A 26,341-nucleotide genomic window follows, 5' to 3' on the forward strand; every position below is an offset into this window, starting at 1 on the left:
CCATGTTGGTGCAATACTTTAAATACATAAACAGCGTGGGTTGAAAAGGAAAAAAAACGTTGGAGCTGGTCAAAATGGGAGAAGGAGCTAACTTTTGACGGCATGATTTCTCAGTAGATTCTGCAAAGTTATTGAAGGCAGAAGCAACACGTCTAAGGGAACACTCATGACCACTAAGATACTCGCCGTCTTTCTGTCAGAAAACAAAAACATAAATTGGAAAGGGGTCAGCTAGATATTTTGATGAATCTAAGAAATTTTTGACAAGGAGGAAATATAGAAAACAAAATACCTGAAGAAGATACAGAGAATGGGGAGCAATCTCTTAAGTATATGCAGCAGTCTCGAACCCAACTGTGCCCAAAAAAAACCTTTTGTTGGTACACATTAGCATGCTTGCAAATGCACTTGATAGCTCATAGATAGGTGCACTAGATAGATATCATCCATGAAATAATGGTTAAAGAACTAGTAAGACGTAGCTACTTTGCCTTAGATGGAGACTGACCCAAGAATTGCAGTAAAAGTACCAAAGTGTACTCAGATATAATGAAAAGATGACTAGGAGTAACTTCACTCTCATATACTAGTTACCTGATGAAGAAAGGGTTCAAATTGTGTCACGAGCCTTTGCAACAGCGATTACACAAGCAGTCCTATTCAGGATCAAAGTTAAAAGTAAACTTCAGTACCTGTATTACAAGAAAGAAAACACAGAGGACAACCAAATACCTAAGAATTTGTTCCATCATGGATATCTTCAACTCCACAGGCATTTACAATTTCTTCCCGTGTAATTGGGGGACACTTGGTTCCTCCAACCACAAAGCGAAATTCAGCCATTGCCCGATGATATTGTGCACCACCATAGAGATGCATCCCTGCGTTCTACATACAGTGTTAACTCAGTTCATCAGATGTTTGCTTCACAAGAATATCTCGTGTCCAAAACACAAATATCACATCAAATGAAGCTCATTATGAAAAGGCATCCATAAGTAAGCAGAACATCAGCCAAAGGGACAAAAAATAGTAATATTGTCTATAAAGAAAGAAGGCGATAAAATAAATGAGTGATCTGCTTCCTCTAAAAATATAAATCAGGAAGTCAGCAGAAGAAGAAACAAACCGAAAGTGTTGTAACTTACGGGTATTAGCTTGCAAGGGAACTGCACCCCATCAGTACCAACAAATACTCCTCCATTTGTTCGTTCATCCTGTAGTGTTTCACCTGAAGCAGAACCAAAAAGAAAATACATGGTTTCTTTATCAAGCAGAAGGCTATATCCAAAAAAGATAAGCTTTCGTTTCTAGACATCAATATTATTAATTAATATCCACCAATTTTTTTATAGACTTATTTATAGAGCAGTGCTGAGATAATTTACCAAACTTATCAGGAGGCGCAACAACTGTCCCTTTAAGCAACAATGACAACTGAATAATAGAAAGTTATAAAGTCAGGTAGAAATAAATCCCAGAGGACGTTTATTTTCAATATTCAAGCACTATGAATTCCAATAGCTACAGAAAAATGAACAAGCATGCCTATAGCAGTCTGTATAAAATGTTGAAGGGAAAAGCTAATCTTTAGATGTGAGAAATTCAGTAAATTAACAATATCAAGTAGAATAAGAGTTCTTGTACTCCAAAGATGAAACTTTAACAAAGCAGGATTCAAGAGCCCGTTAGATGAATACCTTGGTCAAAAACAGATCATGAAAGGCTCTTCCCTTCTCCTTTAATTTGGCTTCATCCATGGAACTGTATAACATTGGAAGAAAAGATCAAGTGACTAGTGATGATAGAAGCATGAGCACCGAACACAGCAAAAGCTAAACGTAAAATGACCAGTATCGTCCCTGCCCATTGCAGATCATATAACAAAAAATATTTCTAGTTTCACACAAACCTCAGTTCTTGATTAATATCTTTCAATCTCCTTGTTACACTCTGGTGCTCTTTCTCAAGAAGAGGAATGATCAATGGTACATTATCCATATACCTTGCAAGCACATTCTTTATCATTTAGGCACAGATCATAAAAATTTCTAGACCCATTAACAAAATAAAAATCAAGTCTAATGCATACCTCTTTTGGAGCATTTCTTCCAGGAATGACCTAAGTTTGCTTACACCTATCCTACTTCTTTCTTGCTGCGACAATGGCCTGCCTAACTTCTCCTCCAAAGATGTAACATCTTCGACTTCTCTCAAGCATACCGCCTACATTCATAAGCACAACAGCTCATATTTATGCTATTATGCGGGTTGAGTTCCCAGAGGACATTAATGAAACATTTTTCACTTATACTAACTAACTCAAAATGGACCGTGTTTTAAATCAGCCATAATTTCAACATAGACTCTCTCTATAGTCTTGTCTGGCATTTTATAATAACAGGATGGAAGCTTTCAAATAAGCAACTGCTTTATTCCAAGCCTGATCAACAAAAGAAAAGGAAAAAAAATCCAAAGATTACAAAAGCATAGGCAATATAAATTTATAGCATCAAGTAAGTTCTGAGGAGCCAACTAATACGACATTTTCAATATGAGACAAAAGAGCAAATGAAAATAATGAATTGCCGAAAGGAATGAACCTGTTTGAACTCATCATGGGACCTGTATACTGAATCACTTCCAGAACCAACTCTTCCAGAAGGCACAGATGTGAAAAAGGGAGAATCACCCAGAATGCAGCCATCAAGGGCACATGCAGGTGGTGAAAGGAAAACCTCAACATCTGATGGACGTGCAAATTGAGGGATCCTAGTATCTAGCTTGGTTGAGACAATTACAGTCCTTGACAACTCTGGATCAATCTATAAATAAACCAAAACGGGAACTTACTTTTGGAGCCTTGGAACTCTGTATTTATACAAAAGAAGTGCCCACGCATTACATGGACTAATGCAGCTTGCTATATGTTTCATATTTTATATTGATTGATTTCTACTGAAAACACCATGCACTCTGCAAGCAAAGATATTAGGGCCTTAGGGGTACTTTACAAGACAACAAGTATGGAACATGAAGAGGGCACATGCCTGCATTACTACACGCCGTGTAGTAGCATTGCTCCAATCACTACAATCCTCAAGACACAATATAATAAATTCCTTATGCTGCATTTTTGCCCGCACTAAGGACTCCACTGCACGAGCTTGAGCCTGCAATGAATGTTATGAAATCCACCGTTACCAATAAGAACATTGTCCACAAGAAATCTAATGCATATGTTTAAAAAGAATTAAAATTAACCTGTAATGCTCTATTCTTTCGACCTGGAGCAGGAGCAATAAGTCCTGGAGTATCTATGATTGTAAGATTCGGGCAATATTTATATTCCACTTTAATAATTATTTCCTTAGCTGAAAATTGACAAGACTCGTGCTCCAACCTCACATTTTCAGCTTCAATATACGCCTATAAGAACAGCCATACAAGAATAACTTAACATCTACAAAATATTGCAAACAAATGTATGGACAAACATAGATAATCAAAGACTTGCAAAGGGTCCCTAGTTCCTCACATTTATCTACATAGGTCACAAACTCTTCATGAAGCCAAACTTAATCAGCCAGGTGGCTTTTCAAGGAAAACAACACAGTTTATGTTAGTAGAATGGGCTGTTGGGCTTCTTATAAACATAATTAACTTGTGATCTCCGACCCCAATAAGTCAAACAATGAACTATAATAAGCTTGAGTGGTTCACGAGCTGTAACATTTTTTTAGCCATAGGACGCTCAATTTTTTCCTTCATTCCGTTTTGCAGTTCATTACAGTGGGGTTCCAACCCCAAAACATGGATCTCACATGAACCAGGCAGGAGCCATGAGGCAAAGAGGCCAAATGCCGTGGACGAACCTCCATTCCTTAGCCTCAGTGATGGAAAAACACAAAACGCTCTTTAAAGGAAAATAAAGCTCAATCATATTTTCAGTTCATATAGCAACGCTCAACCCTATCTGAATTTTACCAACTTCTTTATCTTATTTACATTATATCTTTTATTCTTTGTATGAATATGCATGCACTTGCAGGTTATCACACACCTAAGATTAGTTACGGATGTTAAATTCTCTACAGTCAGTATTGTATCCAGAACACTATTTCCCACAGTAACCTTCTAATATAGAGTCATATGATAGTTCACGAAAAATTCATGAAAGAAGGTTTTTTTTAAAAAAAAAAAAAAGAAGAAAGGGCTGGACTTATTTAGCCTGTGGGAAAATTCAAAACACCAGTTGTGGGGGACGGTTTTTCCTTGCCAAGTTCTGCAATTTTACAATGCAGACAACTACAGGCAAAGGGAAGGCGAAAGCTTCGAAGTATCGAAGTAAAAAAAAGCAGATATTAAAAAGACCTGAATTTCCATAAGAGACTTCTCTTCGGCCAGAATAGGGTCAGCATCTGAGACAAGATAACACAGAGGGGACTCACAATCAGGGTCGTACTTCATGTGAAGTGTAATGGGTCGCCTGGTCTTGGTGCCGCCGCCAACATGGTTGAACTGAAAGCCCATGAGGGCTTCGACAAGGGCGCTTTTGCCGTCGGTCTGGTGACCCACCACCAGCACTGCCGGCGCGTCGAACGGTGTCTCGAACTCCTGAGCCAACCCATGAAGCTCATTGTAAGCTTCGTAGAGTCGTGAGTGGTCATCACATTGGGTGGCGCCCAAGCTTCGGTCTCCCTCCATATCCTTCTCTTTCCCAATCGGGATAAGAGACTGTAGAGTGGAGACTATACAGTATTCTGTGATACTGTCTGTCTGTCTGTCTCGTGCCGGGGGAGTGGGGAACGCCAAAAAGGCGGGTAAAATGATGATCATTGCCATTGGTCTATTGGATTATAGTTAAGCTCTTTTTTGAGTTTTTCCCCGGTACATAATAATTAAGCTCTAGGCTTACAAATCATGCAAAAATTATCCGTTGAAAAAGCCGGTCCTGGATGTTGCGGTGACTACTCCTAAATCAAGGGGCCATATGGATTCCTAGTAGAAAAAATAACTTAGGTTCAATTTGACTTTTAAATAATTTAGATTAGGTAATACTACCTCCTATCTTAATTATAAGAACTAGTTGACTAATTTGAAGAGATTAAAGAAATAAATTAAATCAGTTATTTGTCATAAATAGATGTTGTCTTTCTTAAAATATCTTTATTAATCAAGTGTATTGGCTAGAACTACTATTATTAAAAAGACTACCTTAGAAAAAAAATACATAAATATGAGAGACAAAATAGATTGGGGTCTTATATTTAGTATCAAAATAAAATTCAAACAATGTCTTATATTAAGGCCCAGAGGTAGTATAATTTAGGGTTAATACAATGATTAGTCCTTACACTTTTCATTCATTTTGGTTTTGGTCCCTGAAGTTTGGAACCTCCAGTTTTGGTCCTTTAAGTTTGCTCCGTTTAAAACTTTAGTCCTTATATTTTTAAAAGGACTTGGTGTCACCTTTAACACTGTTAAATATGTTGACATGTCCCTAACTCTGTTAAATATGCTCATATGGAACCAAGTGGACGAGCTGAGGTGGCTTATAAAAGATTAAAAAAAATTTGACAATTAAAAAAATGGTAGAGAAAGGAACAGGCGGTAAAATGTAATACCCAAGTCGAAGGCCAAAACCATTCTTTGCAATCGGAAAAAGAAAAGGAGAGGGTTAGGTCAAAAGCGGTCCCACTTGGTAGTCGCTGGAGTTGAGCTGGCCGTCGCCAGAGGTGGGGAACTGACCGATCAAGGTGCGATGACAGTGAAGGAGGAATCGCATTGGACAGCAAAAAAAAAAGTAAGCTCATCTCAGACAATCACCGCGCATTCTAACTCAAAGCTTATTTTCAACTATATTCTTGAATATATATTAGAAAAATGGTCTTCTCGAATACGTATTTGAGAACTGGTCTTCTTGAATACATATTCGAGAACTGATCTTGAATACGTATTCGAGAACTGATCTTTGGTCTTCTCTACTCTGTCCTCTTCTCAGACTTCACATGCGCCCCACCTCGCTTTGCTTTGCCTTAGCTCTCAATGTCGACGACGAAAGCGACCTTCGATGACAACATTGACCTTCGGTCAGTTCAAGAATATAACAGTTTCCTTTGTGATAGCGCGGTGATTGTCTGAGATGAGCTTACTTTTTTTTTTTGCTGTCAAATGCGATTCCTCCTTCACTGTCATCGCACCTTGATCGGTCAGTTCCCCACCTCCAGCGATAGCCAGCTCAACTCCAGCGACTACCAAGTGGGACCGCTTTTGACCTAACCCTCTCCTTTTCTTTTTTCGATTGCAAAGAATGGTTTTGGCCTTCGACTTGGGTATTACATTTTACCGCCTGTTCCTTTTTCTACCATTTTTTTAATTGTCAAATTTTTTTTAATCTTTTATAAGCCACCTCAGCTCGTCCACTTGGTTCCATATGAGCATATTTAACAGAGTTAGGGACATGTCAACATATTTAACAGTGGTAAAGGTGAGACCAAGTCCTTTTAAAAATATAAGGACTAAAGTTTTAAACGGAGCAAACTTAAAGGACCAAAACTGGAGGTTCCAAACTTCAGGGACCAAAACCAAAATGAATGAAAAGTGTAAGGACTAATCATTGTATCAACCCTATAATTTATGTTTGGATTGACTTTTATAAAAATTAATTTGTCAAAATAAAAATTATTTGGATTATAATTGAATAAGTAAGTTTCATTTGTAAAATGACCAAAATGAGTGTAATTTTTATTAAATAATAAAAAATATAAATTTACAAAATATAATAATTTTAAACTATTTTAATAAGAAGAAGCTAAATTTAATGCATCAAATATATTTAAAAAATATAGCTATGTGAAATTTTTAAAACAAATAATATATCATAATCAGATATATCCTGCACAATTTATGTAAATATAAAATAAAAATAATATTAAAAATTACAACTATGTTAAAAATTATTTTTATTTAAGAGAACATAAAGTTATTTATAATATGATAATTTTTTTAGAACATTTTATTATTAAAAATTTTGAAAATAAAAAAAATCAGCTTATGAGGGAGAAGAAAAAGAGGGCAAATTTGGTATTCAATTTGCAATAAATGCCTTCAGGACCGGAGACTAGACTAAGCACAAGAATACATGAGCCATAACTCATAAGCACCTCTTCACCTGCTTAATCCAAAAGGAGGATGGGCCAAAAGCTCAACCAAACGTCTCCTTCAATATGCAAACTAATTTTTTCCATTTATAAATTATTTTTACTTGTTGGACTGCAGCACCAAACACACACTGAATATTTTTATATTTTATGAGATGAAAATTATTTAACAAATTTATTTTGTATAATATAAAATCAATTAAAATAAGATAAGCTAAACACTTATTAGTATTGAGCCTGTGAATTTTTTATTCTCTTGCACATATATTTGAAAGTCCATATCCAAAACTCAATCTTAGCAATTCTTGGAGTCCAACGAGCTAGCCAACAAACAGACCCAACTTATTATTTCGACTCTAATTTGAACCATGACATCTGTTAGTTAATTAGCTACAATTGCAAAAATATTTTTATGCAAGTAAAAATCAAGCTACATCTATACAGGCATTTAATAAAGGTGTAGACTTTCATCTTTCATGTAAAGTCAAGAAGCTACTCTAGTATATGATTTATTAAACTTTTAACTTACCTATGACCTGGACTAAGTTTTGGGAAGGGTAATATAGGTGCCCCCAACAGAATCATGATTTAAAATATAAGTCATTTTAACTAATTTATCAAAACTAATAAAAAGTATTTAACTCATTAAATTTATTTCAAATTGAATTTTTTTTCACTTTTATCCATACTAAATAAGATTATAAAGGGGAGAGAAAAATACAAAGATTTACATTTAAACATTAATTACTCTTCAAATGACTTATATTGTGAAATAAAAAAATTTTATACAAATGACTTATATTGTATATCAGGAGTATTTATTACATGCCATAATAAAGGATATTTCCTCATACGTGTCTTTCAGGCCAGATTTTTAATAGGGTACCTTTTTTCCCCAGTTTTCTCAAAAACGAACATGGCTTATCATAATAGACGTGTTTTGTTTCCCGGATTATCTTTGGTCACAAGGAAAATTCATAAACTAATGAAAAGATGGGGCGAGTACAAAATTTCAATTATTTTAGGCGAAAAAAAAAATGAAGACAATAGATTTGTGGCCATTATAAGGAGAGACACAGCCAAGCAGGTTCATCATCAAGAGACATGGAAGGAGGATCTTCCAAAACCCGGAAACCTCATGCTCTTGTGATTCCATTTCCAACACAAGGTCACATCAACCCATTTCTGAAACTGGCAAAAATCCTTCACGCAAGAGGCTTTCACATTACCTTTGTGAACACTGAGTTCAACCACAAGCGCTTGCTCAAGTCCAAAGGCTCTGATGCTTTCAATGGCTTCACAGATTTCTGCTTTGAAACAATCCCTGATGGTCTGCCTCTCACTACCATGGACGCAACACAGAATATCCCTGCTCTCTGTGAATCCACCGACAAGCACTGTCTCGGTCCTTTCTTCCACCTTGTTGAAAAGATGCTTCATGACGATGATGTTCCTCCAGTTTCTTGCATAGTCTCTGATGGAATCATGTCCTTCACCATTAGAGCTTCTCAACATTTTGGGATCCCTAATGTCGCTTTTTGGACTCACAGTGCTTGTGCCTTCATGAGCTTCAGAGAATGCAAGAATCTCAAGGAAAAGGGTATAATACCACTTAAAGGTAAGCTAGCTGTTTTTGTTTTGATCTGATCTTTCTTTAAGATTTATAATGTAATCCCTCAGGAGTTGATAATAACACTATTGAGTGGTACCTCAGAAATTTGAGTTGAAGTAGCTAGATGTACATTGAATGGTGAATTTGATACATAAAAAATGGATTGAGGAAAGGGAAAAGGTAGGAAAAAATATTTTTACTCGGCCTTTTGAATGACAGTGGCTTGGAAAGAAGAGCTTTTTTATGAATCTTTACGGGAGAAAGCTTTCTCATTTCCTTTCCCTTCAGATTATCATAAAGTTGTTGAGTGATTTCACCTTCCGTCTTAAAAAAACCTGATCTTTTTTCCAGATGCAAGCTATCTGACAAATGGGTATCTAGACACCAAGATAGATTGGATACCTGGGATGAAGGATGTAAAACTAAGGGACCTTCCTGGGATATATAGGACCACAGATCCAAATGATTTTCTTCTGGACTTTGTTCCACAACAGATTGAGGCAGCCTCAAAAGCTTCTGCTCTCATGCTTCCCACTTTTGATGCCTTGGAACCTCAAGTCTTGAACGCTCTTTCTTCAATGTACCCACAACTTTACACAATTGGCCCACTTGACTTGCTCCTTCACAACCAAACACCAAACTCATCAGAAAACAACTGTGAGTCCATCAAATGCAATCTGTGGAAAGAAGAGTCAGATTGTCTGAAATGGCTTGATTCAAAGCAACCCAGTTCAGTTCTGTACGTGAACTTTGGTAGTGTCATAGTCATGAGACCTGAACAAGTCATTGAATTAGCATGGGGCCTAGCAAACAGCAAGCAGAGTTTCATATGGGTGATAAGGGGTGATTTGGTAGCTAATGGTAAAGCCATTCTGCCACAAGAAATCACAGAGGAAATCAAAGAGAGGAGTCTGATTCTGGGTTGGTGTCCACAAGAGGAAGTTCTGAAGCACCCAGCAATAGGAGGATTTCTGACTCACTGTGGTTGGAACTCAACAATTGAGAGCATAAGCAATGGTGTGCCTATGATATGCTGTCCTTTTTTCAATGATCAAATGTTGCATCGCAGGTTTGTAAGCAGGGAGTGGGGTTGTGGGATGGAGATGGAGAGCGAGGAGTTGAAGAGAGATGAAGTGGAAAGGCTTGTGAGGGAATTGATGGAAGGTGAAAAGGGTGTGAAGCTGAGGGATCAAGCTAGAAAGTGGAAGAAAATGGCTCAAGAAGCTACACAAGCTGGTGGGTCTTCGTCCTTGAATATGGACAAGTTAGTGAATGAGGTTCTGCTTTCCAAGAGTTAGGCGCTTAAGGAAACCCGTCAGATATTGCAGATGATCTTTTTTTATTGTTGGCGTCAAGGCATGTTGCGTCGCAGTCAAAAGATTTTAAATGTTTCATATGTTATGTTCAAAATTCTTTTTTTATAACAAAAGATGTTATGTTCGCATGTTATATAGATAGATTTTTGAGTACTCGATGTAATCGTAAGCGCGCAAATAAAAAGGTTGAATGCATCGTTATCTAATTGACTTCTTGAGGTAGAAAATTCGTTGCCTTGTATAGTTGCACAAAATATGGAGATAGGCTAGCAAAGGATATTCCCATAATTCCATAATTGAAACTAAAATAGCTTTCATTTCGCGGAGATCATGAAAATTATTTTCATCTCGTGGCGATCATCAACCCTTGGCATACATTTTTTTGTAATTTCTCCCTCACTCTGACCTACACGTAGCGATTTCGAATTGTAATCAAACTAGTTGGGTTGAAGATCAAGGGGAAAAAATATATACGGCGTCCTCAATGGGACAAGAGAAGATTTTTGCGTTAATTTGAGCATGCGGGCAACGATACTCCTTCTATCCCATTTTATAAGCAACAATTATTATTTCCTCGTTGTCCTTAAATATAAGCAACATATATAGTTATTTTAAATTTTGTAACAAATTTTCTATTTTATCCTCACTAATTATTTATTTTAATACTCAATATATTTATTATCTCATTTTCAAACCATCATCTCTCCAATACACATTCTCTCTTTTTCATAATTCTCTTATTATAATAATTTTTTTATTTTCTCTCTTGTACTTCTCTCTCCCTATAAATAAGGGTATTTTAGTGAAAGAACTTCTAATTTCTATACATTTATTGTCTTTAACTAATTTTAACTAATTTTTTATCTACGTGATGAGCTCCAATGTTGCTTATAAAAAGAGACGGAATGAGTATAAGATTATCCAAGAGCACTTGTTTTGTTCGCACTGAGCCCTTTGAACCACAAATATGTATTATTTTTAAAGAATATATATCTCATAATGATAAGGCTTTTGGGGGCTCGAAGAATGTGGATGTAGCACCAAAGAAACAGGGTTCTTGCTTCTTTCCAAAAAACGAATGGAGGTAATATTCAATCTAATAGCGTATAGAAGTCCACTTATTCATTGTAATTTTCAACAACGAATGAGATATAAGATGAAGCTCATAGTGCTAGAGATAGCTTTTCGGTGCACCTAATGAAACAGCTATTTACACGGCATATGAATGACCTCGTTCGTGAAAGCTAGGGGAATAATGATTTCTCAGAAATCAGGATACTAAAGTATGCACAGGTACAACCAACATGTTTGAAATGGTAGAGTTTTTCAGCAGCAAAAGAAACTAAGGATTTCAGAGGATAGGATATGAGAATGTGCAATATTACCTTCTGACAGCAAATATAGGGCTTTCAATCATGGAGATAGCTTCTCCGAACAAAGTTCAGCAAAAGCTGGTAGCCTGTTTTTAGTGGAGGGGCCGTAGAGAACGCTGGAAATATAAGCATCAACATGTTCCCTTGAGGGAGAATTATTAGGTGAAGCGTGTGGAACAACAAGCACAATGTTATCATCCAGGGGTGACCAGTCATTGGTGTGAGAATTGGCTAAGGCACGGTCAGGTTCAGGTTTAACAGGCGAAGCTGGTTTGGATGTTTTAACCGCTTCTTCAGATACAGCTGCACCCTGGAAGTGACGAAAAGTGCGGCTTCTTGGACCACATGCGCTTGATCCTGTACCAGAAGATGACTTGCTCGCATGTGCCTACACAGAATAAGAAACATTCATTAGCTTTCCTTTTTAGCCACCAGCATTTGAACCCCGTTACAGAACAGTTAACCATGAAGTGAACCACAAAGGCACACTCAGCTGGTAAAATGTTCAATTACCTGATTCACCGTTTATTATGTTACAAGACAAATATTTGTATACCTCAGATTTGTGAGCGCTGGAAAGACGAACAGGACGCTGCTCTTTTCCGTTTGCAAACTGCATTATGTCAATCCGGCAAAGTAAACAACTGTATGCCAAGCTATCAAATTCTATCGCCTAACACAGTGGATGAAGGACAGGGAAAGAATGGAAGGGAGAGAATGACTGTAAAGTTCTTAATATTATTCAGCTCATCAAACAGTTTATCATCAAAATAATCTCAGGGCTATTTATAGAGGCCTAAATACAATTATAAACCTAACTTAAACTTCAAGTAAAAGAAGGCATAAAATAGGAAATAATCTACGAAAGCGTAATAGGAAAGAGAATCAAGTCATAATAATAAATTACTAAAACATTAATTGAATCCTTCCGAATCATCTCATTATTTATTTTCCCATCAACAGTTTAATCCTTGCCGATCACTTTTAACTTTCAAGATCTTTCAAATACATCATGTGAATTAAACCCGAAAAACAATGAAAAGCCACCATAAAAGAGTCTAGCATCATAATGGTCACCCCTGAGCGAAAAAGCAAAAGACAATACAAAATATAAATAAAAGATAAAAAAGGTCAAAGAGGAAAATCTCGTTGACTAAGAAAGATAGGCAACTTGAATGATTCTTCTATCAGTATTACAAATTCGGAAGAAGCTGGCAAAAAAAAAATTCGGAAGAAGATTTAAATAAAACGCAATTCAGCACTAACACTTGGACGGATGAATTTAACTCGTCTCTTTTTGGGATAAAAATTTCTTTCTGCCCAACTTTTGTACTCCAGAATTTAAACAATATGCCACAAATTTTCAGGCTGTATCGCATGCCAACAGGCATTACCCAAGCTCGACAGCTCCTAAAATGATTATATACTTGAGAAAAAGTATGCTTCTGATCATAATCACAGTCAGACGGTATGACTAAAAAGGTATATTTCATATTCTTTTACTCAATGTTTAACTTTCCAAGTTAACTATCTTCCAAATTAACCTGAACGTTCACGTAATCTAGACCATTTTATATCTATTATCACATGATAACCGAGTCTAAATTACTTTCAAATGACTCCCTCAGGACCCATTTTGAACAAAAACATCAAATGTTAACTAGGGCGGCCTTTTTTTTTTTGGGTGACACAGGGCAGCTTTATTTTGCCGGTTCTCCAATCCATAATTCAGCATTATTTTAATTCATTTCCCTCTAATATTTCAGTTTTTAAATTCAGTAATTTAAGCCACGAGAAAAAAATTTCGTTCTTTGAAGTTTCTTACACGAGGCATGCCAATAAATAAACACCCCGAAGGAGTAGCAAATAGTTAAAAAATAGTAAACTATAAGGAAAAACCTGAGGCCTTGTTAGATTAGCTTATGGCGCGAACCAACCTTCTTCGTGACGTCCGTCAAGAGCCTCTTCCCTCCAGACGATGTTAGCTTCACCTGGATGTCGTCCATCACAAGAACTTCTTCTTCTGCCTTTACCGGTGTTCCGTACACAGGTGACGAAATCAATGGCATCATCTCCAAATTCTCAATTGAAGACAGGGGCGAAACCGGCAACCTATTTCGAGAGCCACAGCTACTACTCCCTGAACTGCTACTGTTATATTGCTGCAGTAATGCAGACCTGTTCTTGCGGGAGCCAATCGTCGGAGAGGTGAAAGACTCACCAGAAGGCGAGACCCCACCGGATATCGGAGATCCGGCGAGTAAGTAACGCGCAAGCGGAGAGTTAATGTCAAGATTTTCAGCGTACGATTGAAAGGTTGGACTCAATGCCATCGATTGATGAAAGCGTCTACTTCCAATAAACATCGGATCCTCCATCTCTAATTTCATCGGTGAAATATTCTCATTCGAAGCCTTCGCCTTCGGAATCTTGATCTTGCAATTACCGCGAGATTTCTCCATTGACTAATCGCGGATTCCAGACAAAGAATCAGAAGCTATCAAATTGAAACATCTTGACCGATCGAACTTTTGACAGAAAAAAGAAAAAATCTTAGTCCGCGGATATATCAGTTTCAACCACCGATTTCGCTCTAGGAATTCATCAATGCAACGCAATACGGTCAAATCTCAGCAGAAATCGAAGTAAAAAAGGAAAATCAGAATAAGCAGGGAAAGCGAACAAAGAATTTACCCGCACGAAATCGGATAGTCGGAGATGCGCGGAAGAAAAATCCCGTCCTTTTCTTCAGTATCTGAATCCTTCGTGGACACAGAGACCTGAGCTTATATTTATACTCTTAGGAAGTAGTTAAGTGAGATAAGTGTTTACTCTACATTGATCTTCCGTAACAGAGAAGCCTCTCAATCGTCAAGTTGAAACCTGGCGCCAAAAGTGGTATTTGTCATTTAATATCCGCTTGTTCGTCTTCCAGGTTCATGTGGCTGTTTGTTTCTTCGTCTCGCACAATGAAAATGCCAGCTTCGTTCTCTATTGCTTCTACCCTTTGCTGCCAGAGACTGCCGATGTACGGCAGTTTCTCCTTAGCCTGGCGACTTTCCGATTGCCTTCCTTTCTATAGCTGATGATTTTTGGTTTTTTTTTTTTGGCCATGACGTGGAAGTTATATGTCAGAATTCAATTAATCTGAAAAATATTAAATTTAAGCATAAAATATTCTAACATCCTTTATATTTTGACTTAATTATAACAATTTTTCTCTATGTTAAAATCATATAATTAAGTCTATTAAAAATATTTCAAAAATACTTTTTTAATTAAAATTTATGTTAGAAAGAGAATCATTTACCATTTTACTCTTCTTCATACTAAATTCCTAATTTTGATTAAAATTATTTTGAAGAATATTTTAAATTTTTTTCTTTTTCTTAATTTTATTTTTTATTTTTAAAAATACTTGCTTGTTTAATGTTTTTGGGATAAAAACTTAAATGACTTGATTAATGTAGACCTACAAAAATTTGATTAATTCTTTAAATAAATTTATAATTAAGTAAATATGTTTATAAATATCTGTAAAAAAAATTTTGAAAATTTTAAATATTAAATTTAAATTATTTATATAATCTGTCAAACTTGAATCATTTATATTATATGATAAAAAAATACATTTAAAATTTTTTTAGCCGTTTAAAAAAACCTTAATAAATATATTTGACTTGACGTGATGAAAATTTAAAATTATAAAATTTTATAATATAATCAAAATTAATAAATTTTATGACATATTAGATGTTTTGAAAATAGATCTATTAAAATAATTTTTGGTTGTATAAAAAAGGATTTTTAAAAAATATATAAATGTTTGGCATAAAACCAAATATAAATGCTTAAATGATTCTTATGTTAATGAGAGTATTTTAGTCAAAACAAAAGTTCAAGAGTCAAACTTAACGGTCATCTATCATTTGGATGGATTGAAATGAAATCCTAAATATGTAAGAGAGGTTTGTATAGCATATATATTAATTTCAAGGGAGGTTTATATATGTTTTCAAAATAAAGAAAAGATTTCTGTAATTTTAATGATTTCTTCTTTTTTTTTTGGCCATTTACGATTTCAATCCTTAAGTGTAAGTTTTTTCATATTTGCATAAGGTATTGTTAATGCTTATGAAGATTATCTAATCTTCTATTACATTAAGTCAGAGGAATTATGACTGTATGTGAAATTTATTACAAAAATATATTTACTGAAATATACTTGTATATCTGCTTACAATTATAATTGATTTAACTTACATTTTAAAAAATTGAACTTGGCTTTTATTCTTTCTAGTTCTAAATGTAGGAATTAAATCATTAATTTATTGATATTAAAAATTTAATTAAGCTAATTATTTATAACAAATATGTGTTAATTTTTCTAAAACACCCTCTATAATCATTAGTTTCATTAATAAAAACCATTTTATATACGTAATGAATGGGGATTGTTTGAGAAAAAATGTATAAATTTACCCCCAAAAACAAAGACTAAAACACACCCCCTTAACCAGCTCTTATGTTTAAAATAAAAGAGTAAGCAAATTCGACTGTTACAGTCTCTTTTTTTTTTTTTGGGTGAACAATGTTATGGTACAAACTGAAAAAAGAGCCATAACTTTTACTTCTTCTTCTTTTTTTGGATAAAGAACTTTTACTTCGATTTACGTGAAAGAATGTTTTATCAAACTCCTAGTCGGAAAAAACTACAATTACCTTAAACTTTCAATAAGCCAAACTCTTCAGGCAGAAAATAAATAAAAGAAAAAAAGGAAAAAGCTAAAAGCTAACACCAAAAAGCTTGAATTGGGGCAAGTCCAGAAATTGAGGCATTTACAACATTATGCTGTTCAAGGCAGCGAAATGGATTTAGGAACCTTTTAACATTGCCACTTTGCCACCATACCATGAAGAATGAAATCCATGACAACGATGAAAACCCACAAACAATAAAAGCCTAACCATTGACAACAAACTGAAGTCTATACATGAGGTTTTATTGAACAAACACAAACATCTATACACAAATCCAAACACGAAATGTCCCTGGTTCCCATAATGAACCTACAATCTTTCGAGTCACTAGACTCCCTTCAAACACCATCAAGTGCGTTCTTGAGATTCCCTCCAAAGTATAACATGAGGTCGCCACCATGGACCCTGCCCTCTGGCACGTTAAAATCAAGACCTTTCTTCACACCACTACAACCAACAGCAGCAACATGCCCATTTCTACTTTCCTCTGGCTTCTTGGCAGTCAAGAAGCTTAAATAAGATGGTGTTTTCATTGAGAGTGGAACCAAGACCTCTTCTGGTATAAGATGCTGCCTTTTAGCAGGTTTTTCCATGGAATCATAGCAATCAGACACAACACTCACCCCTGAAGATGAATTGTTGTTGTCAATACTGCTGCAGGCAGCAGAAGGTACAAGACCATGGAAGAGTCCCGGTGCAATAAGACTTCCCTTGCCAGTTTCACGCTCTTGCATCATGCTGCTGTGAGCTGCACAGAGACCACTCTTACCCCTTGCAAATTTCTCACATTTTCCTTCTCCCCAGTTGCATCGCTTTCCTCCACCATGAGCCTTGCAGAAATCTGTGCTACCTTGTGCACTCTTTCCACACCCACCAAACTTGCACCGTTTCCCACCGCCATGCCTGACACAACAATCAGTACGGCCTCGTGCACTCTTGGTGCAGCCTGGCACAGCACACCTCTTTCCACCACCATGAGCGACACAAAAGTTCGTGCCTCCATGTACACTCTTAGGACATATACCGCCACCATTGAAGAGGCAGCGTTTGCCTCCACCATGTGCCTTGCACAATGGGGTGCTCCCTTCAGCACCTTTGGTACAACCTTGAAAAGTGCAACGCTTTCCACCACCATGTGCCTTGCAAAACATAGTGCTCCCTTGTGCACCCTTAGCGCATCCTTGGTACTGGCAACGGCGTCCACCCCCATGAGAGATGCACAGGCCAGCCTGCCCTTCAGCACTCCTGGTGCAGCCTTCGACCTTACATCTCTTACCTCCTCCATGCCTGATGCAAAGTCCTGATTTACCTCTTGCAGCCTTAGTGCACCCACCTGGATACCCACAACGTCTGCCACCACCATGTGCAATGCAAAAATCCGTCTTTCCTTCAGCGCTTTTAGTGCACCCAAGATGTTGGCATCTCCTCCCTCCACCGTGGGCCTTACAGTAAGCAGTGCGGCTCTCAGCACCCTTGTTGCACCCTGGTTTCTGACATCTCTGACCACCCCCATGTCCAATACAAAGGCCTGAAGCACCTCGTGCGCCCTTTGCACAGCCAAAAAATTTGCATCTTTTCGGATTGCTCATTCGGTTGTCTGAAGCCATCATTGTGGCCTGGGGTTTGCATATGGTGCCAATGGAGTATCCTGTGCCATTGGAAGGTTCCTGGCAAAACTGAGTTTGTGTTCCTAGAATTTGCAGTTCCTGTGTCTGCACTGAAGTTTTGGCATTGTCCATGCTTGGAGCCAAAAGAAGTGATGGCATGTAGCCACCTGATTTCTTTGCTGAGGTAGAACCCTCGTCAACAACAGGTATCATAGAATAATTATTTTCAGCAGATGCCTGGCTCGAAAGACATGGCACATTTACATCAGTCTCAGTTGAGCATGAGTAGTCCATCACACTAGATGCATCATTAGTTCCTCCGGAAAGACCAAGTTGCAAGATTGAATCACACTCCGATGGCATATGCTGCGGAAAATGGGTGGTCAATTCTTTCTTCTTATTAAGCCCCGCATTGTAGATGTCATCATGATATGCCCTCGGTGGTGGGCCCAATCCCAGAACCAATCTGCAACCATCGTCAGAAGCATTGGAAAGCTTCGTCCCAAGATTGCTCTCAGTGTGCCTGTAATTGGTTGTATTGTTTTTTCCCAACGTAAGGCCATTCAAACATAATGCAGTATCACCAAAGTTATCATTTTTCCCAAGTTCAGCATCAAAAGGACACAATAAAGCTGTCTTGTTAAGATCCATTATCCAGATGTTGTGCACTATAACTACAAAAGGTTGAACTAAGCAGAACACTTCACCACATACTACTTCGATACCAAGGTCTACATACACATCAGAAATGCATGACTAGGAAGAAATTCCAATCTAGAAGCTCCCCCACTTACAAAACCTGACGTATCTGATCTGTCCATTTTCACTGTACTCTAGGAGAAGGTTGCACAAATTTTTCACCGAAGCCAATACCAACAAAAGTATCTTATAACGTCTCCTGGAAAGAAACCTTTAGCAAGAGTGCTCAACAGTGATGTAAAGAGTTCGCTGGAGCTTCCAATGCTCCTTTTGGACAAATCATTGAGCTTCATCAACCCTGACAAAGAAACAAGGCAACGCACTTTCAGGAAACCTTTTTTTTGTGTTTTTTCACCGAAGTACTTTCAGAAGACTTGATTAAAATCTGAAGCGATAGAAGATTCATCATTTTTTAACTCAAACCATTCATCCACATAAACCTTGGTTCCAAGGAAGAGAAATCAGTTCATGAAAATCAAAGAAAAAGGAAAAATCAAGTCATTGTCACAAGAGCTCAGGCATCAATAGAAGAGAAGGATTACTGAATGACACGTTGCAACAGATGCAAGTTCACACACAATCGGCGGGACTGTAAGTGGACATACTAAATTATTATGACTGAAGACAAAGAACAAATGAGAGTTATGCAGAGAGAGAATTATCATTAACGATCATCATGAGCAAAAGGAATCATAACTAAATCTCCCCCCCCCCCGGGTTTTTTTTTTTTGGGGGGGGGGGGACTGCACATGTAAAGAGTAATATAGCAATTTAGCTAGCAATTTTGAAGCCCTAAACTATACTTTGATGCTACACCATAAGAAAAAGAATGCTGCAGGATTGGTTCAACAATCATAAGAAATACTGGTTAATGAAGAGTCATTAACAGAATCAAAATGAAGAAACAAATCAGAAACGAATACCCAAATTAAGATTTCCAAAGAGTATAATGTCATTCATAAAAATCCAATTGAAGACATCTTGAATTCCAGTAACAAGAGGTGAAAAGAAATATGATTTTCTTTCCAGGATTCGTAATAAACTTCTCGGTGGGGAGAAATTGTTGTCAAATGTCAAAGAAAAGAATTTTGCCTTATGAGATAATTTTGCTCAAAACAGAATACAGAAAAAAAGCAATTTAAAGATTCTCCCCCCCCCCAAAGAAAGATGGTGCAAATATTACTTTGATGTGAAACAGAACCAAAATGAAAAACGAAATAAACCAATAAAAAAAGGATAAAAATGGGAAAATAAAAATATAAGAAAGAAGTACTCTGACCTGCCTTAATTTAACAGTAGGATCCATGGCCACTGAATTTATATGGAACTCCAAAGTCATGAAGTCCCTTCAGTGTACGAATTAAATGGGAATTTTCCTACTGAAACCAATTTTGCAAGTATACCGAAGAATGTCAATACCTCCCACACATAAATTATCCGTCCCACAGATTAAAAACTGCACATGAATAAGGTATTAGAAGCTCATAAATCTTTCTTATTTCCTAAATTCTCTTCTGTCCAGACATAAAATCTCCATAAACTATGACCCCAATCAAAAGGCTACTGAAGAAACGAAGATTTACTCCTGCATAAAATTTGAGCATATAAAGTAATTCAAGCCTCAAACTAGGCAGTAATGGCAAATACGGCTTCCTACTAGAACAGAATAACCAACAAAACATACTACATCGTTTTCAAATACTCAATCACTATACACTCAATAAAAAACAAGCTAAATTGCCAGTAAATAGTCACTACCTTCATAATAATACAAACAGAATCAACTTTTGAAAAAAAATTAAAAAAAAAAAAGCAACACAGAATTTAGTTGCAAGAAATAGAACAGCAGATCAACGCAAATTAGAGAAAATTCGCAAATTTTCCGGAGCCTTAGCTTGAAAAAAATTGAAGATAATTGATTTGAAAATGAAAAATACTAGGTGGATGTTTAAAAGGAGGGAACATCAGATCCATGTTATTCATTGAATTCATTGCTTGCTTACTCATAATACTGAAGGTACCAAATAACCAGATCAAAAACTACTGCTTCCTTTAGGGGGGGGAAAGAAAACAATCTATAACCCGACTAGATACCAACAAAAGAAAAAGAGCACAACTTCCGGTGAAAAAATAACAGCCCAAGTTCAACTGACAGCCGAAAGAACATCGAAACCAAAACCATACCCCTGAAGTTTTAAAACCATCACAACAATCACAGTGAACGGAAGCAGTAGCAAAAGAAGAACTAAGGACTAAATGAAACCACCAAGGTGAGTGAAATTACAACACGAAAAGGAAAGAACAGAGCAAAAACATCGCAGCATATAATGAAAAACTTCAGGGTATGAAACAATCAGCTTACGGAAACACAACTAGAGACTGAATTATCAGGCGAAAGAGCAAAATCAAAAGAGATGCTGTGTCAATTATATATATAGTTAGATTTCTCAAAAGGCCTACCGGATCTAGCAGCAACGAGAGATGGGAGGAGAAGGAGGAAGGAGAAGAATATAATTACGCAACAAGGGCCAGAGCAAAATGAGAACCAGGGGCGGCTCTGTTTATTTATTTTCGATTTTTACTTTTAATTTAAAATATATATATATAATTGATGCCCTGCGAAGCTGAAAAAAATCAATGGATCGTGTGAGATACCGAAAACGGGCACAAGAGTAAGAACGAGCTAGCTTCACATGCTCACCGGGGGCAATGGTTGGCCCTTGTAAGAAAAAGGATGTCTGTAAAATCTCAGAATTACCCTTGATGAGAACGGTACGTGTGGACGCTGGGAAGGGTGAATTCGTCTTTTTGCGTCCGCCCATCTTTCATTAGTGGGCATGACGGAAAGATTTTAGTGGCTGAGGCAGGAGTTGTCGTGGCGCGCTCGTGTCGCCCCCATTAAAGAACAAAAAGTGGGAGAGCAGAATAACCTGCGGTAATCGAATTAAGACATTAATCATGACCGTCAAATTTGATTAATTATATAAGTCAATGATCATTGAGTGTAAGAATCAGCGGGTTAAATTTATAGAGTCGAGGTTGCCGTAGAGGATTGGAAGCACTAATAGGAGCGTGGTTAGGCGATCTGATAGAGACATGGTGACGCAATCATTAACGTCGGCTTCGTTTGCGACACCCAGCTCCAAATATTAGCCACTTGATCAATTTTTAAAAAAAAAAAGAATTATAGACCTTTTGGGCCAAAGGAAAAAAAAAAGAAATTTATACATTTATTCGTAAAAATTAATATGCCACTATATTTATCACATTTTAAATGAAATTTTTAGAGTATAAATATAAAAATTGTAAATTTTCTTGTTGTAGGGTTTGATTATTATTCATAATATAGTTTTGAAATTTGAATGATAAATATACACAAATTCAAAAAAAAAGTAAAAGTATAATATTTGTTTACGGAAAAAAAAATAAACATAATAAATTTTCACAGTTGAAAATTCTCGTACCCCACCCATACGAATTTCTTTGGTCATAACTCATGGCATTGATTACAAAACTCGACTATTTATATAAATTAGATTAAGATTTGCTAAAAGACAAATTTAGATCTTTCGTAGGTAACGACCACACAATGCATTAAAAAAATTAAAATAACAACTGATGAAGCTAACCTTGTAAATGTAGTCGCGCCATTCTCTCTAGATTGTGTAAAAGTTAATGTTTTTTTCTTGAAAAAGGAAAATCCTGGATTATGAGATAATTAATACTCATCCGATAATGTAAAATTTAATTAACTAATTTGAATAAATTAATAGTATTAGTTAAATTAGTTAACGTGATACTACTTCCATCCTTAATATAAGAGTTAGTTGATTAATTTGAGTAGATTAAAAAAGTTTATTGAGTTACTTATTTATAATAAATAAGTTTTTTCTTCTTTAAAATACACTTATTAATCATATGTATTAGTTAGAACTATCATTTAATGAAACTTTTAATATGTGCAACTATTGCGATGACTACTTTGAAAAAAATGAATAAATATTATAGATAAAGTAGATTGGGGTCTTATATTTAGAACCAAATTAAAATTCAAACTAGCTCTTATATTAAGGACCAGAGGTAGTATGTTCTTTTTCTAAAACACCTTAATTATCTTTTTTAATTTTCTCCCTCCCTCTCCTTACTTAATTATTACTGAGAGAATATTAATATAATTATTTCAAGAAAAATTGATAAATATATTAAATAAGTTTTATATATAAGTTTGGTCTTATTTATAAGGTACTTTCAGCATGTTTTACACAAACCAAGAAAAACTTTAAACTTCATTAACTATCATTTAAAATTTAATAATTTTCCAACTTTATTCCTATTTAACATTCATTATACCTCATGTAAATAAAGTTAACACAATAATAAATAAGAGGTGAAATTACATATCCATACAAAAAATTTGTCTCAATACCCTATAAATAGAATTAGAAGATATCTTTTTTTCGCACTATAAATAGAACCAGAAGGGTGCGTTAATAACGGGAGAAGTAGTTAGAAAGAGCACCCGACATGTACATTTTCATGTCATTGGCGACAGAACACAATAGTACTAGACAGCTAATAATAATAAGAATCCATGTATTGGATTCTTCATGTGATGCTGCTTTCGAGACAGATGTGTTGCCGATGAACAAGTTGCCAACAGATTCCAAATTCTGCTTCTAATTATCATTACTTGATTGATAATTAACAGAACAGATGAATCTGTGTCAATAAGTGTACCTTATGCTTGCATTAAATACGTATGGAGTAACGTTGGGGGAAAAAAATGCATATGGGGCAACATCAAATATAGTAGTTGATTGATATCCTTAACGTTGGCAAAATATATACACACACGCAAATGGGGTCACGTCAAATATATTCTTCTGTCTTTAAAATAGGACCTAATTATTGAGTTGTTTTTTGTTCTAAATATAAAATTCATTTATCATATTTATCATTTTTCTCTAAATTACCCCTATGGATACTCCTTCAACTATAATCAAGTAGAAGAGGGAGAGGGGGTATTAAGAAAGATAATTATGGTATTTTAGGACAAATATGTCACATTTTTTATAATTAACTAACTTACCTAACTTTCTTAATCTAATCAAATTATTTAAATGGGTTTTATATTAAAGACCGGAGAAGTAATTGATATCCTTAACTTTTAACTGATATGCTATTTTACCAACGGGCGTGATGTCATTTTATAATACTCCTCCGGTCCTTAATATAGGACCCAATTGTTGAGTTGGTTTTGATTCTAAATATAAGACCCATTTTTCATATCTATCAGTTTTCTCTAAATTACCCCTATGGATACTCTCTCAACCATAATCAAGTGGAAGAGGGAGAGGGGATATTAAGAAAGATGATTATGGTGTTTTAGGAAAAATGTGTCACTTTTTTTATAATTAACTAACTTATCTAACTTCCTTAATCTAATCAAATTAGTTAAATGGGTCTTATATTAAGGATCGGAGGAGTAACATTTAATCGTGTTACAGGGTTTAGAAAATTTTCAATTTATTAAGTGTTTAGAAATCTCTCAAAAACACTTAGTACTAATATGTAAACTGTAACAAAATTTGTTTTAACAGCAGACATAAGTGACACAATCAATTATAGAATTTTTTAAAATAAGTGTTCTATTTTTAAGATTGATAGAGCAAGTTTTTGTTAAGAAAATTTTCTACAAGAAATCCAACTAAAAGATTTTACATCTCAGTTATTCTACTACTTTCGATTTTTAATATACGAGTTAGTTGACTAATTTAAATATATTAAAAAAATTAGTTCAATTAGTTATTTGTAATAAATAAGTATTATTTTTCTTATAATATTTTTATTAATTAAGTGTATTAGTTGTAACTACTATTATTATAAAGATTATCTTAAAAAATAGATAAATATGAGAAATGAAATGAATCAAGAATTTATATTTAAGATCTAAATAAAATTGTACTACTTTTTTCGATTAATTTTTTTTAAAAAAAATAAGAGTAATTTTCACAGTAAAAGTAAAATCTACCGTAAGTAGTAATCAACCCAACAACAACGCTTGTGCTGCCAGGTGGCGCCGTCCAACTACCTCTTGATCAACGAGAACTCCACGTTTCTCTTTCTTATTGGGCTGTCAACAAAAAAGGACACAACGGCATCGAACCGGTACGCTTATTACCACCCACGCATCCACCTAACCTACCCTTCAAAAGCGGTTCTCTCTCTTCTCTCTGATCACATATATGCGCCTGCTGCCGCGTCTCGAGCGTGTGTGGTCCCCACGCCGTCATATGCGCCGTGGGGGCCACCATGGGGAAGAAGGACAGAAACCGAGAAACGTGTGGGTAAATCGCATGTGACTGGCACGTGTCGAAAGGGGATTCGTTTTGCGTAATAATTAATAATTATTGGATTGGCCCCCTGAAAAGATCGACGTGTGACGCCTATGCCATAATAAACTACTACTCCTCCGGTCCTTAATATAGGACCCAATTGTTGAGTAAGGTTTGGTCCTAAATATAAGACCCATTTTTTATATTTATCAATTTTCTCTAAACTACCCCTATGGATACTCTCTCAACCATAATCAAATAGAAGAGGGAGATGAGGTATTAAAAAAGATGATTATGATGTTTTAGGAAAAATGTGTCACTTTTCTTATAATTAACCAACTTACCTAACTTCCTTAATCTAATCAAATTAGTTAAATGGATCTTATATTAAGGATCGAAGGAGTACTATAAAATATGAAACAAAAAGATTCTTTGGACTTTTTTTTATTTAAAAAAATCTAGTAAACTTTAAATTCTGCTAAGTTTCTTGTTTGACTAGGTTTTTTTTCCCCTTGTGATGACTATTTTCTGGGAAAAAAATTTGTTCTACAATCATTTCTTTGTACGCCCTCCTGCTCCAGCGTCCATTCCACTTTTACTTAAGATTAGGTCATATAAATTAAGAAATCTTTAATTAATATAAAATATGGACTAAAATACAACAATTTAATTTCCCTTATTTCATTTGATATTTTCCTCAAATTTAGGTATGGTTAAGGGTATAGTCTTAAAAAATGGCTGTAAGCCAAAAAAAAAAAAAATTTAGCCACTGCATATCAACGAGGATTTAATTGATCTCTGCACAAAAAATATATATTGTGATTTAATATTTAGCCGTATCTTGATCTAGCTTATCTCTAATGAGAAGATTGTAGGCTTGCCTATAAGAAATTAAAAAAAATTATCTATGGCTGGCAAGTGTAAATATAATTCAAGAAATTTTATATAATTTCTCCAAAATAAATTTAACTTCTAGAAAAATTAAATACTCCTCTGTCCTATTTATATAGCAGAGAGAGAAGACATTTTTTTTGTCCTATTTATATGGCATTAAAAGAAATTTTGTGTATGGATGTGTAATTTTACTCCTCATTTATTATTGTGTTGATTTTGTTTACGTGAGATATAATATATATTAAATAAAGATAAAATTAGAAAGTTATTGAATTTTAAATGAGAATTAATAAAATTTAAAGTTTTTCTTGATTTGTAAAAAACATACTGAAAATGTCTTGTAAATGAGATCAGAAGAGGCATATGACATATGCCAACCACCTCTCAAGATAAGATGAGGGGACTCGATTTATTGCACGCGAAGAGCTGACGCAGGAAAATTGAACGTTTGATCTATTAAATGTAATAAAAATACTCAAAGTAGCAATCCATAGGATATATAATAATAATTTACATTAGGGTTTGCACTTGCTAAAGGGCAGGCTGTCTCTTAGCATTAACCAAAAGCTTGCTATTATTGT

At 35.4% G+C, this 26,341-nt stretch overlaps 4 protein-coding genes across 4 annotated transcripts; 1 reads left to right on the forward strand and 3 right to left on the reverse strand.

Moving 5' to 3' along the window:
* Positions 1-732: 732 nt before the first annotated feature.
* LOC114756950 (dynamin-like protein ARC5) lies at positions 733-4,719 on the reverse strand. The gene is made up of 10 exons (XM_028945933.1): positions 4,375-4,719; positions 3,265-3,429; positions 3,051-3,173; positions 2,604-2,825; positions 2,093-2,226; positions 1,913-2,005; positions 1,701-1,764; positions 1,389-1,437; positions 1,149-1,231; positions 733-888 (listed from the first exon to the last, which is right to left on the reverse strand). The coding sequence occupies exons 1-10, from the start codon at positions 4,705-4,707 to the stop codon at positions 733-735; spliced, it is 1,422 nt and encodes a 473-aa protein (XP_028801766.1). The 5' UTR covers positions 4,708-4,719.
* Positions 4,720-8,267: 3,548 nt separating this feature from the next.
* LOC114756968 (7-deoxyloganetin glucosyltransferase) lies at positions 8,268-10,303 on the forward strand. The gene is made up of 2 exons (XM_028945954.1): positions 8,268-8,781; positions 9,127-10,303. Exons 1-2 carry the CDS (start codon positions 8,268-8,270, stop codon positions 10,071-10,073), a joined length of 1,461 nt encoding a protein of 486 aa, XP_028801787.1. The 3' UTR covers positions 10,074-10,303.
* Positions 10,304-11,155: 852 nt separating this feature from the next.
* On the reverse strand, positions 11,156-14,055 carry LOC114757000 (uncharacterized). The gene is made up of 3 exons (XM_028945994.1): positions 13,402-14,055; positions 12,021-12,077; positions 11,156-11,852 (listed from the first exon to the last, which is right to left on the reverse strand). The coding sequence occupies exons 1-3, from the start codon at positions 13,924-13,926 to the stop codon at positions 11,505-11,507; spliced, it is 930 nt and encodes a 309-aa protein (XP_028801827.1). The 5' UTR covers positions 13,927-14,055; the 3' UTR covers positions 11,156-11,504.
* Positions 14,056-16,271: 2,216 nt separating this feature from the next.
* Positions 16,272-21,081, reverse strand: LOC114756959 (uncharacterized). Its single transcript, XM_028945942.1, has 3 exons — positions 20,992-21,081; positions 19,811-19,987; positions 16,272-18,829 (listed from the first exon to the last, which is right to left on the reverse strand). The coding sequence occupies exon 3, from the start codon at positions 18,481-18,483 to the stop codon at positions 16,564-16,566; it is 1,920 nt and encodes a 639-aa protein (XP_028801775.1). The 5' UTR covers positions 18,484-18,829; positions 19,811-19,987; positions 20,992-21,081; the 3' UTR covers positions 16,272-16,563.
* Positions 21,082-26,341: the final 5,260 nt, after the last annotated feature.

This window comes from Neltuma alba, unplaced genomic scaffold (assembly GCF_004799145.2).
Source record: "Neltuma alba isolate B1F8T4 unplaced genomic scaffold, ASM479914v2 tig00001416_pilon, whole genome shotgun sequence".
Taxonomy (NCBI): Eukaryota; Viridiplantae; Streptophyta; class Magnoliopsida; order Fabales; family Fabaceae; genus Neltuma; species Neltuma alba.